This window comes from Calonectris borealis, chromosome 3 (genome assembly GCF_964195595.1).
Source record: "Calonectris borealis chromosome 3, bCalBor7.hap1.2, whole genome shotgun sequence".
In the NCBI taxonomy this organism is placed as follows: domain Eukaryota; kingdom Metazoa; phylum Chordata; class Aves; order Procellariiformes; family Procellariidae; genus Calonectris; species Calonectris borealis.
In genome coordinates, this window is record NC_134314.1 from 116,540,486 (window position 1) to 116,552,552 (window position 12,067).

Consider the following 12,067-nt stretch of genomic DNA (forward strand, 5'->3'; position numbering starts at 1 on the left):
ATTAATTTTAAAATTCCTCATACTCCGACATGTAAGGGAAGGAAGAAAGAAAATCTCATCACCTCTTTTCTCTAGAAATGTAGTTTAAGAGGAGATGACAGTATGTTTTAATCTTTTAAAAGTTCTCTCCAGCAAAATGAATATTTATTTTGTGCCTGAAAGCATCCATTTTCTGAGCCATAACTTCTAATCTCTGTTATTCATAATGTGTCCTTCTGTTTCTTGACATTCCCTAGAGATGTCCCAGTCCCTGGCAACATGTCACTTATTAGGACTGATTTCTACAGACCCTGAGTGGCTTCTGGGAGGACACTGGGGTCCACCTCAGGAAGACAAGGCAGCCTGGCTCTCATCGTTGCTGTGAGAGAAACAGTCCCCCAGTACCAGCTCCTGGCGCTCCAGACTCTTCATTTTATGCTACCAATGGGTGCAGCTCACATGAGAATTCACTTTTTGCTTGGTTCTTCACTACATTTGCTACCTCATGAATAAGCCTTTGGCGCATAAGTCGAGCTGGGTGTTGCTCGAGTCATGCAGATAGGAAGCAATAGAACGTAAGATGCTTGGCTGCCAGATAGCAGGACAACCCTGGACAGCAGCCCAAAAGACGATGATCTTTGTGTCAGTAAGTTCCCCAGCTCATGATGCATCCTTGCCACCAGCACAGGAAAGAGGCAAAACCAAATAACTAAGCGCAGGCCGGGTGAGAACTCTTTAAGCTGTCTTTACCTGCTGGCACTGTGTCACCTGTATTCCCAACACTGACTGCTAAAGCTTATGCATATGCAACAGAAAGGTGTCCTGAGGGTCCTGGAGTCATTGCAAAAATTGAGATACTGCAGTTAAATAAACAATCTGTTGGTTTGGCATGCTTCATTAAACCATATCAATAAAAGATATGTATGGGGTGACTCAATGACAAACACTACATTACTTGCTCTTACATCTTTAAGTACAGTGTTTCTAAAGAAAGAAAACAGAGACCCCAAATAGTCAAAGGAGCAATTCAATTTAAACCCTGTAGATTTAATGCTGGTAGCGAATGCCTTTGTCCTGTACAGAATTTCTGCCTTCCTTTGGGGCAACTGATATCTTTCAAGATGACCAGTATCGAAGTTGCCTGTTCTGTTCTTTGTTGTTTATACTCATGTGCCAGAGGCAGAGATCTGAGCATGCAAACAAGAGCCTGCAGCTTTATTTCATTTCCTGCCGCCATGTGACAGTGGCCCTAGCAAGACAGTCTTTGCAAGAGGAGGTCTGCAGATGTGAGTGTCCAGCTTAACTGCAGCTGCTATTCCTGTATGATTTCTCACTGCACCCTCTGTTTCACATCAACTCTCAGGGAAGTCAAGTGCTGAACACCTGTAGTGAAACCTGGTGTGACGGACCCACTGTGAGTTCCTGCTCTTGCAGTCTGCTCATGCCAGCACAATAGCGACGATGGATTTGTGCTAAGACCCTGGACTGGCCAAGTGTGCTGTCACTGCAGTAACCCTGCCAGAGCCAGTGTCCATGTCCCCCAACCATGCTGGTAGTATGAAGTCCAGCAGCAGCTCTTCCGAGCCAGAGTCCACTGTGCCTCTGAGTGCTAGCAGCTGGTTTCTGGAGATAGCAGCGTTCTGCTTAGCAAATGATCCATATGAGACAGGTGGAGCATTATTTGTACTGCCAGCAATGGGAAGGAGAACACATAAATAATGTGAAGAGTTGAACAGTTGTTTTGTTTACTACTCCTGTATCTCTGGCTGCTGCCATACAGAAATCAACTATGATGCATTTGATGCCAGGTGGCAATAACACTTAGATCTCAGTGGAAATGTGTATTTCTTTAAAAGATGGAGCAGTACTGCCATATGAACATTACCCTGGCTGAGAGGTATCTTTGAGCAGCCTTCTGGGCCTGCCAGACCCTGCTTTACATATATGTTTATCTGTTCTGTATAACTGATTGACTACTTTTCCGATTGCACAGCCTTCACACCAGGTGCCTGGCAGTAACCATCTATTTCAAGAAGCATGTAAATTATCTTGTCCTGCCTGGAATGCAGTATACCTTAATGGAGCTGGCCACAGGAAAGCCTCGATCTATTTCCAACTTTCACTTTGGCAGGTTATTGATGTGTAGCTTGTAACACTGTACCTCAGCAACACTAGAGAAATGACAGCAGTAGTCACATTAACCTTTCCAATCAGCTACATGCTGGTTTCACATTTCTCTGCTAAGAGCCTGGCAGTGGCTTTTGGGATTCACAGATGCCATCTCGAAACAATTAAATACCAAGGAATGTCATTGCTGAAAGACTCATAACAGCAATGGCAGAAATACCCAGGCACCTTCAGAACTGCAAGTCCTTTTATGACCTTTCTTGTGGCTTCATTAGCAATACCGCTGTGCAATTGCATTTAACTGTTATGAATGGCCAGCACACCTGCTCATTTCCCTGCTTGACTCTGAGCACAACCAGCAGTTGCAAGGCCCATGCTGACCACCTACATATCAAAAGTGGAAGAGTAACCAGGCAGAGCAAGCAGCAATTGCTTTAGATACATATGTTGGTATAATTTTGTGTTGGGAAGAAGCAAGGGTTTCACCTGTTGCCACATCACACAATGTTGTTAGATGCAGCATCACTACAGCTGCTATAACTGTCAGGCGTATCCCCGATAATGTGGACACCTGGGATTCACGTGTCATCTCCTCCATAAAACTGGTGCTTATGTCCAAATAATAAGAAAAGTCAAGCACCCAGAACTGTTGAAGAAAACAAGCGATCAGCCAAGTGTGAGACCCATGGACTAAAAAAAGAGGGGGAGAGGCAGAGAAGCAGAGAGAGAATACTGACCAGGCCAGGAATGTTTCTGACTATAATTCAGTGAGCGGGTATATTAAACATCCATTGAAGATTTCAAATTACTGAAAGCTGTCTGGTTTCAGCAGCTGGGCAGCATCTCTAGATTAGCAAAGAGCTGTATTATCTTTGTCAGTGTCCTTGGCAGCTGCTCTTTGGTCCCAGAGATACACTTCTGTAGCGATACTGGGGTTTTACAGCACAGGAACCTCCACAGACTGGCACAGCAGAGGAGGAAATGAAACACCATGCAAACTGCAGGCAGGAGCAAAAGGGTAGCATTTGCAAAGGGAATAGCTGATTTTGCTGGCACAGAGCAAAGGAGTGACCACCCGGGAGATGGTGTGCCACAGTTACTCCTGACAGGCTGAGGAGAAACACGAGGTTTTGGCAGACACCCTAAAAACACTCTGGTAGTAAAAGGCAGCAGCAATCTGGCAGGTACACCGTCATGCCCTCACGGCTATTGCTGATGGCCTTGCTCTGGCATTTTTAATGACACCTTCCTGAAAGAGGATCCTTGACAGTGCTTGTCAGTCCCCAACATGTACAAAAGCAAACTGTTAAAACGCAGGTTTCCATGGAGAATGTATTATGCATTCTCCTGGCAACCCTCCCCTAGGCAACACTGGCAACTGGCTATTGTGTTTGCAGAGCGGGGCTGATTTGGCCCTTAGCAAGGAAGCTGGGAATGGGGCCCCTTCCATGTGCCACCAAGGCCTGGGATCAAGGTGGGCATCTGGGCTGAAAGCTCCCTGGTTCCTCACTATCCAGTGGCCCAGGTAGGTAAGAAGGGTACAAAAGCTTGTATCTCCTCTACCTGGGGGGGGTGTTACTGTTCCCTGGCACACAGCTGTTTCCACCACTCCTGGAGGATCTTCCTACTCCTTTTTAAAAATGCATTTCTTAGCATTAGTTGCTAAACAGCTAAATACTCCTGAGGCTTCCACATTATAAGGCCACCCACAACTGCCTGTGCTGTCTTTCTCACCTTGAGCCCTGGGAGCCAGGTCTGGCTGATTTTCCCTGGGACAGCGGAGTGCCTATGCCAAACAGCCAGTTCTGCTATTTTGGAAACTTATTTATCAGAAACTCTTCAAGACACCAGCCTCTTCCCTGCTGAAGCTGACCCAAAGTGAGTGAAGTCCTGACTCCACTAGGTCTCAGAGCTCCTCTTCTTTAGAGATGTTTCTTCTTGCACATCAGAAGTTCCTATCAAGGAGGAGCCAAAGCAGTATTTAGTTGACATTGCTTTTACAATGGGAAAGCATACATTGGGGAGTAACTTTAAACAATAGAGATTTACAGGCAATGAGCCAGGCAAAAAAACAGTGTTTATGTTATCAGTTGTTAGAAATTATCAGTCTTGCTGAAACAAATGAGCTAGATTGAGACTTTGCTATTATTCAAAGATAGGAAAACCCTAATCAAAACCACATCTCCTCTGAAATTTTTGTCTGCTGGCGTTAGAGCGCACTATTCATCCTTCATTGGAGCAGGCAGCCTGCCTTTGAATGGTCCATTATCAGCCTGCTGTCCCTCCCAGTGGCAGCACTATTCACACATCAATGACTAATACTGGTTCAAATCTATTTTACTGCCAAGTAAAACAGTTATCACTGGTGAAAAAATTGGAGCAAATAAGGTTTGCTCCAAAATGTAAATGACAGCCTGCCCAGACAGTAGGCTTACTGTAATTGTTTTCAGTTCTGGTAGGTTATCAGATATGATGGCATTTTTCTCTACACTGAGACAGCAAAGAAATAGCTGATAACATCACTTGCTGAAAGCATTCCAATGCTGGACAGAGCAGATATGTGTCTCACAGGAGTGCAGTGCGATTCTAAAAGCACCAGGCTGCCTGATGGATACTCTGGAGTGGGGCTTTTTCCACCTAGCTTCTCACCACGGGAGAATGGTGGCTGCACCATGGTGTTTTAACAATTAGTTGTTCCCCCTTCTGGGCTGATCACCCCTCTGGTTCCTTTTCCCCACCACGCGTACATCCTTTCCTGCCTGCCACGACAGCGCTATGCTGGTGCTAACCAGGTGCTACCAACGGCTCAGGTAATCTGCTCTCTCTCTAGCTTCTCATGGCATCACCCACACCAGCTTCTTGCACAGCATCCAAGTACTAGCACTAGGTGCTTTTCTGGGGCCCCAGCCCTAACACAAAGACTTTTGCAGCCTATTTGGGTCTCTGTGGAGCTCAGGGCACATGGGGAGACTTAGCATGCTATTTCCAGTTCTAGGGAGAGAACTTTTCAAGCAGGTAATATAATAATAGTTCAGAGCTAATGGAACCAGATTTTTTTAGGAGGGTCTGAGTGAAACCAGCAAGCCCCCAACTGCAAAACCATTCTGAGTCAATTCAGAACTTCGTTAACTTTTCAGACTTGGAAGTTCCGTTTTGCTCCAAGATGATTTAGCCTTTTGGGAAGACTTTTCTTAAAATGTAGGTCCATTTTTAGGGCGGGGGGGAGAAAAATAATTGGAATAAACAACTCCCACAAAGGAGGAAATTTGTCCTCTTTGAGTTGGATCTTGAAGCTGAATGACCAGTAGTGAACTCCATGCAGGCTTTCAGGACTGCATATTACTTTTTCTCCATCTTTTGTAGTCTGTGTAGCATACTGAGAGACTGGCTACTGCATAAACCAATTCCCATTGACACAAGACAAAACACACTCACCTCTACACTGCTGGCATTGACCAGCTGTAGCAGTGTGACAAGGTACAGTTGCTAAACCGCCATTTCACTGGCTGCATTTTTTTTTCTATCTAACAAATTTGTACACGACAAATTCTTTCTCTCCAGTAAATGATGCGCAGAAAGTGGCATTTCCATTAGATCACCCAGTGCATAAATAAAAAAGAGAGTTTAATTCTCTCCGTTACACAATTACTTCCGAAAGGAAGAACTGGAAATAAATACTGCAGTGAACTTATCTGCAGGAATTTATGAGAGACTAATTGGTTTTATCCTTAGTGACACTGACAGGGTTATGTCCTGAAATATGTGGTATCTTAATGCTGTGAGAATGGGCATATTTAAAGTGCCTGAAGATAAGATAAAAATCCTGTTTAAAAGATTATGTCTTGCATCAATTTTCTGCCAGCAGCTGGTCTGTCAGCACACTACAGGAAATTCTTCTTTACAGCTTCTCAGTGTATTTTTGCTCCATAAGGTACAAGGCAATCGTTGTGTTACATGTTGAATGGATGACACATTGCAGGTCGTGTGCTTCTGCTCACTAATGCAAATTAAGCTATTTGTTATCACTGTAGTCTTTAATAATGGAACTAGTATATCAGGAAGAAGAACAGTAATGCAGTATATGAAAATGCCTGTATTGCAGAAGACGGCAGTCAGACCAGTAACTCCACTGGCTTTGCCGCACAGGAAGGAGAAAAATAAGAAGGAAAAAAGCTGCTGTGAATAATTTCCAGCGAAGTTTTCCCTGCCCCAAAAACTGTTCTGAAAAAGCAAGAATTCATCCCCTAGCATTCTGCCTTTTCATTCTTGGTATAATAATGCCTCATAGCCACAGTGGTAGGCACTGTGCAGGACACTAGCAGATGGTTCCCGCCCCAAGGGTACACCGAAGGGTACAACGTTGTGCAGCACGCTGAGCCTCCTGGTCTTGTTGTTACACTTGCTGTATGAGCGAGTTCAGGGTCTTGAGCAGTTCCTAAAGCACATTTGGTGCTTAAGCTGCAGTTCAGGGGAGCAAGAGAGCTGTGGGGAGACTGCAAGCTGTGTTTGACAGCATTATGGTCAGGCACAGGGGAGCCTTCTAAGTCACAGGCAAAGTTCATCTGTGCAGGAAACAGCTTCTGCTGGAGCTCACCTGCCCCTCTGTGAGAGACTGAACTGTAGAACATTTGTCTCAAAGATTGCTTATCTAAGCAAAGAATCCTCTGAATACGTGTGAAAGACTGAACTCTAGAACATTAATCTCAAAGATTGCTTATCTAAGCAAAGTATCCTCTGAATACGTGTGAAAGACTGAAGATTGCTCTGAATACGATAAAAGCGGTTTGCAAGGCCACGGAGACGTCCGGTTTGCAGGGGCTGCGCTGTGTGCAAGCCTCGGTTGAGCACAGGAATGTACCGAGGTCCCGTTGCCATGGAAACTACGGCCCTTGAACACGAATAAAAGGGACTGCCAAAACTAGCCCGGTGCCCACCGGGGACTCCGGAGCGCGTCGCCCACCGCCGAAACACCGGAAGAGATGGACCCTCAGGACGCCACGGATGCGTGGTGGTGGCTATTCTTGAAACTCTATCCCAAATGCTTGCTTGATTTTTATCTTTGTTCTGAGTTATCCAGATCAGATATCGCTACTAATTTTCACTTTTGATAATAAAAAGTTGTTTAGGATATGCGGCATTTGACCTCGTTTGTGTCTTAATCTCGCTCTTGGGATCATATTGAAACCTCTCCCGACACTGGATCGGGACACCCTCTGGATCAAATGGCCACCAGCATTCACTCAACAGCAAGCACGCCTTGGCTACCACTGACCAGCAACGCAAAGCCGCTAGGAAAAAGCTGCCCGTGAGGAGACAACCGAGCCCCCGTGCCCCAGGAGCACTGCACAGCCCACTGCACCGCAGGTGTGTGAAAGCGGAGTGGAACCACCGGGAAAGAGATCCTAACTCCTAGGAAAGCTGTACGGGCTCCAGGCAGAGCTGCCGCCCTGGTGTTCGTGCCAGCTTCGGTTTTGGGCAGAGCCCGGCACCAGCCCCAGCGCAGCACCGCACCGGTGAGCCCCCACCTGCATCCATAGCCCACCCCCACAGTTGACGGCACCGGCGGTTGGGAGGGCAGCAGACGCAGAGGTACGAGCGGACGGCTATCTACTCCAGCTCCCTCACGCCGAGGGCCTCGCCGGAGCCGAGCCGGGCCGGGCCGGACGGCAGAAGGCAGCCAGCGCGCGGCGCCCGCCCAACCGCCGTCGCGGCCTCGAGCGCCGCCGCCGCCTGGCCCCGCCCCGAGGCGGTCCCACACCGACGTCGGGAAGCGCCTCGGCGACCGTTGGGGTCCTGCGACGGGCTTTTACTACGGGGCTGTTCGGTCGCTTGCCTGTTGAGCCATTAACTGCTCGCGGGAAGGGACCGGGGCGGTGAAAGTGTTTCAGTAAGGCTTCAGCCGAGTGTCAGCCGTTGGTTTTCGCCGCTCCTCTCTAGTTTTCCCCCGAGGTGTTTACTCGCTGCCTTCGCTTTCTCATCAGGCAGTGCGCGGGGCAGCTAAGTACGGTGGCCGGGAGCGGGGGAAGGGGCCAGTATGGCGGCGGTGGCGGTGGCCATCGGCCGGGCGTGCGCCTATGGTGCCTTCCGAGCGGCGTGGCGAGGTGATGAGGGAGGGTATGGTGCCGGGGCGCCTCATCGGGGAGCGGAGGCGGTAATCGCTTGCGGGCCCGTCTCCCGTGGCAACAGGCTGGTCCGGGCAGTCGCCAGGGGAGGCAGGGCCCCGAGCGGTTCCCCGCAGACCGGGGGGGTGCACGTATATACATACAGGTGTGTATGTATATACACACGTGAGCGCGGTAGGTGGGTATGTCATGTCCCTGCCGCCTTCCCATAGCTCTGGGGCATGACCTGGTAAGAGCTCTTCGTGGTAAGAGCAACCTGCTCCCCCTGCGGCCTGCTGCCTGCCCGCTCTGGGCTTACACCGGCAGGGCTGCTGGGGGACGGAGGGAGATCAAGAGCGTGTCTGTGCTTCAGGGAGGCTGGTCGTTGTCATACGTGGGTGTCTGTGGATGCGTATATTTGTATTTTATAAGCTCTTGCACTGATTTTTCCTCCATTGTATTAATTCCAGTGTGGAAAAAGTGCCTTGCAGTTTGTTGGACTCAGCTCCATCTGTGAGACTTGGCAATGGTTACCGTGGCACCATATTAAATGGCTAGTGATTAACCTGAAAACAATACATAGAGAAGCAGGAGCTCCTCTGTATGTGCATGGATCAGAACACACCACAGTTGCATACATTCCCTTGTCTGTTCAATCACTCTGGGTCCTACAAGAGCTAGGTGGGAATTCTGGTTTATATCTAAACAATGCTAATGGGACTTTCTAACCAAATGTTATTTTTTTAAAGCCTGTATTTTGCTAGGTAGTGTGAACCTAGTTGCTCTTGCATGTGTTATTCTCCAGGACATATGATAAATACTTTATGAAATAACCAGCTTTACACTTGCATTGTCATCAGTGGACAAGGTTGCTTTTGTTATTACTTAGCAGTTTCCATATTTCTTTCTTCACATGCAGTAAACGTGCTTCTAAATCATAAATGGGCTTTAGGCATGCAGATTTCACTCATCATTACAGGGTTTGGGGCAAGCCAGCTGTGCCTTTGGAAACCTGTATCAGTCATCTGTTATGCCATCCAGGTAATGTGGGCAGTAATATATGCCTTAAGATAATGGAATGAGGTGGTGGTTTGCTTTTTAATTCAAATTGTTTTCTTCCCATGCTTTCTACCTTTCTCCTCTTATGTCTTCCTGGACATTTTTAATTGATAGGAATCTAAGTTTGTTTTCTAGACTTCTCTGATTCTTCAGTAGCCATTTCTTTCTGGATTTTAATCCTCTGCAGTCACTTTTCAAAACTCAAATGTATTATTTTTGCCAGTAGAGGTTAAAGTATTCTTAGGAGGAAGGGAGAACATGTATATTTTTTCCACTAAGGATCAGAGTTGACTTTGGATATGTCTTTCAAAAATTGTGGTTAGAAAATTGGGAAAATTGTCTTTTGATGTATGAGAAATAATACTGTATAACTGAAAACTTCTGCTGGGTGGCATTTTCTAAATATATAGTTAATTTTGATATAGATTTTTTTTTTTGACCTGCATGCTTCTCATAAGAGAAAATTGAAGTCTTTTCATTATACAGTGTTTTTAAGCAGTGAATACTGAGGTTTTGACACAAACTTAAGGCAGTATAGGTGTAGTTATTGCAGTGCCAGGGGTACCTTAGCCTTTTATATTGCTAAGTGCCCTCCATTTGCAACTTTGCTGCCTGCCTTTCAGCAGCTCTGTCCCCATTCACCCAAGCTGCCCTGGCACTGTTGTAGAGCCTTTGGGGCAGTATTTTCCCCTTGTTCTCATACTGTTGTCCTTATGGCCTTGCAGCTGTGAATCCCAGTAGTGTTTGGTGGGTTCTCCTGGGTAGCAACTGGCAGGAGCCGGAAAAACTTCTCTTATTCCCTTTGCTTTCCTCTGGGTTGTAGGTTTTGGATCCATTAGGGGATGCCATGACATGCCTTCACAGTGCTGAACAGCCAGCCAGCCTGCATGTATGCAGTGGGGAGTCTAAAAGGGTCCTGATGAAAAGTATATGTGTACTGTGGGAAATTCTTACTGGGGGAAATCATCTGCAGCACTGGAGACTGCCTTGGGACATGTTATATCTTTCTGTCTCCTTTTGTTTTCACTTTTCCTCCAAAGTGACTTCCATCGTTAGTCATTGTATGCCATCAGCTGTGCACCCTGCTAATAAATCTTGGTGAACCTGTCTCAGAATCCTTTTTACAGCCTAGGTAGCTTGTATGCACTTAAGTTCTAGGCAAGAGTCGTAATGAACTACATTAATGCCTGTGTGTTCTCCAGGCAAAGCTGGTGACTGAGGTGGGAAGAAGGGCCAGATTACATTGGTAAAAGTATATTCAAGCTTGGTATTAGAACACCTGGAAGCTGGGCATGTTTTTTGCTTTCAGCAGAGGATGTCCCTTCTTTCTCCCCCATCATCAAAGGCAAAATAAAGTTCTATAGCTCTTTTTAGCTTCTACAGCCCTCTAAAAACTTCCTTGCCTCAACTCCTACAAAAAATAATCTAAGCAGTTAATGAATTTCTGGTCTCTTTTCTTCCTCAGGGCAATCTGTAATGAAGTGATGCCCATTCTGTAACCAAACTGCAATTAAAGCCTGAGCATTCAGGGAGGTTTGAAAGCAGGCCAGTGGTGTTTCCTTGGTGGAGGGAAACATTTTCACTGTCTAGTCACAGAGTATATCCTAAAAAAAAAAAAAAAATATTTCATGCAAGTAGACCAGGAAAAGTAAAAGGCTGCAACTGCTCCTAAATAATTTAGTAAAATAATCTGTGTCTTTTAAGATGTGACCCTCTTAACTCTTTCTGATTTGATTATCTTTGTGTTCCATGCTTAGCCCAGGTAGATAGTGACCCTTTCCGTATGCTATGATTTTAAATGCATGGGTTTAGATTGAGAAATTAAGTTCTTCACATTGAAATTTTTCCAAGGTAGCTGCAAGGTTTTTTAAAAAGCAGTTTGTATCAGTGCAAAGATTTCATTACTACATGGGCCTTTTTTGAGCACTTATGAGATAATATGAAAAAAATAGTAACGATTCTGAAGTGTCTTCCCTGTTGCAATTGTTTGTATGATGTGTTATTTCTGTGCATAACAGTTTCATTTGAATAAAAAGCAGCAAGCAAAATGTTAAACGGAAAAAACAGGCAAAAAACCCCCAAACTTCATTGCCCATTAGAGGCTAAGTTAATAGCGCTTGATATCTTCAGAACTGCAATTTGGAATTTAATCAGAACATCTCTGTTTTCTTGTACATAAACCTTTTGAGAATTTTGTGATTATTTCAGCCTAGAGCCTCCCATATGTATGTCTGGAACTATACTCGGGCAATTTTTCCAAAGTTCTAATTATAACCACACAATAAGCATCTTGATGGCTCTTTTTAAAAGTTTTTTTACAATGCAGTTCTCACTGCTGAAATCAACTTCATGCAGTGTTTCTTTCTCTTAGGTATAGAACTGAGTAAGAACAGTTTTCAGTATTTAATTCCTGTGGAAAATAATTACAGGAGTAGAGGGGATTATTAAATTGTTGCCAATTGTTTAAAAAAAATAAAATTAGCACTCAGGCTTGCTGAACACTGCATTCACTAGTAAAGTAAATATGTGCATGTTCAGCATGCCTGCTGTTTTTCAGAATGTTAGGTGATATAGCAAGCAAATGGCAATGCATGCCAATTTTGGGCATCGTCTGTGGTGGCAGATGCTGCCCGTGTGCATAAATCTTCTAAAGGTGGCATATTAAACCAGTATGTAACTGAAATAAGGGTTAGGAAAGTTATAATGAAATGGGTACAGTAAAGTAGTAGACTTGTATATGAACTAGGGTGAGTGTTAGAAAGAAAACTGTTAGGGATTTAAAGTTTGCAGAAATAAGACTG

General features: G+C 45.4%; 1 protein-coding gene across 2 annotated transcripts in view; it reads left to right on the top strand.

Moving 5' to 3' along the window:
• Positions 1-7,978: 7,978 nt before the first annotated feature.
• The window catches only part of MRPS5 (mitochondrial ribosomal protein S5), a 67,440-nt gene continuing 63,351 nt past the window's right edge, over positions 7,979-12,067 (top strand). The window contains exon 1 of one of the 2 annotated variants that reach the window (XM_075147547.1): positions 7,979-7,993. Coding sequence is in view for 1 of the 2 variants with exons in the window: in XM_075147544.1 (XP_075003645.1) it covers positions 8,141-8,207 (67 nt within the window). In the remaining variant the exon portion in view is untranslated. Of the gene's footprint in view, positions 7,994-8,102; positions 8,208-12,067 lie in introns of those variants that run through there. The other variant, XM_075147544.1, reaches the window with a different exon arrangement.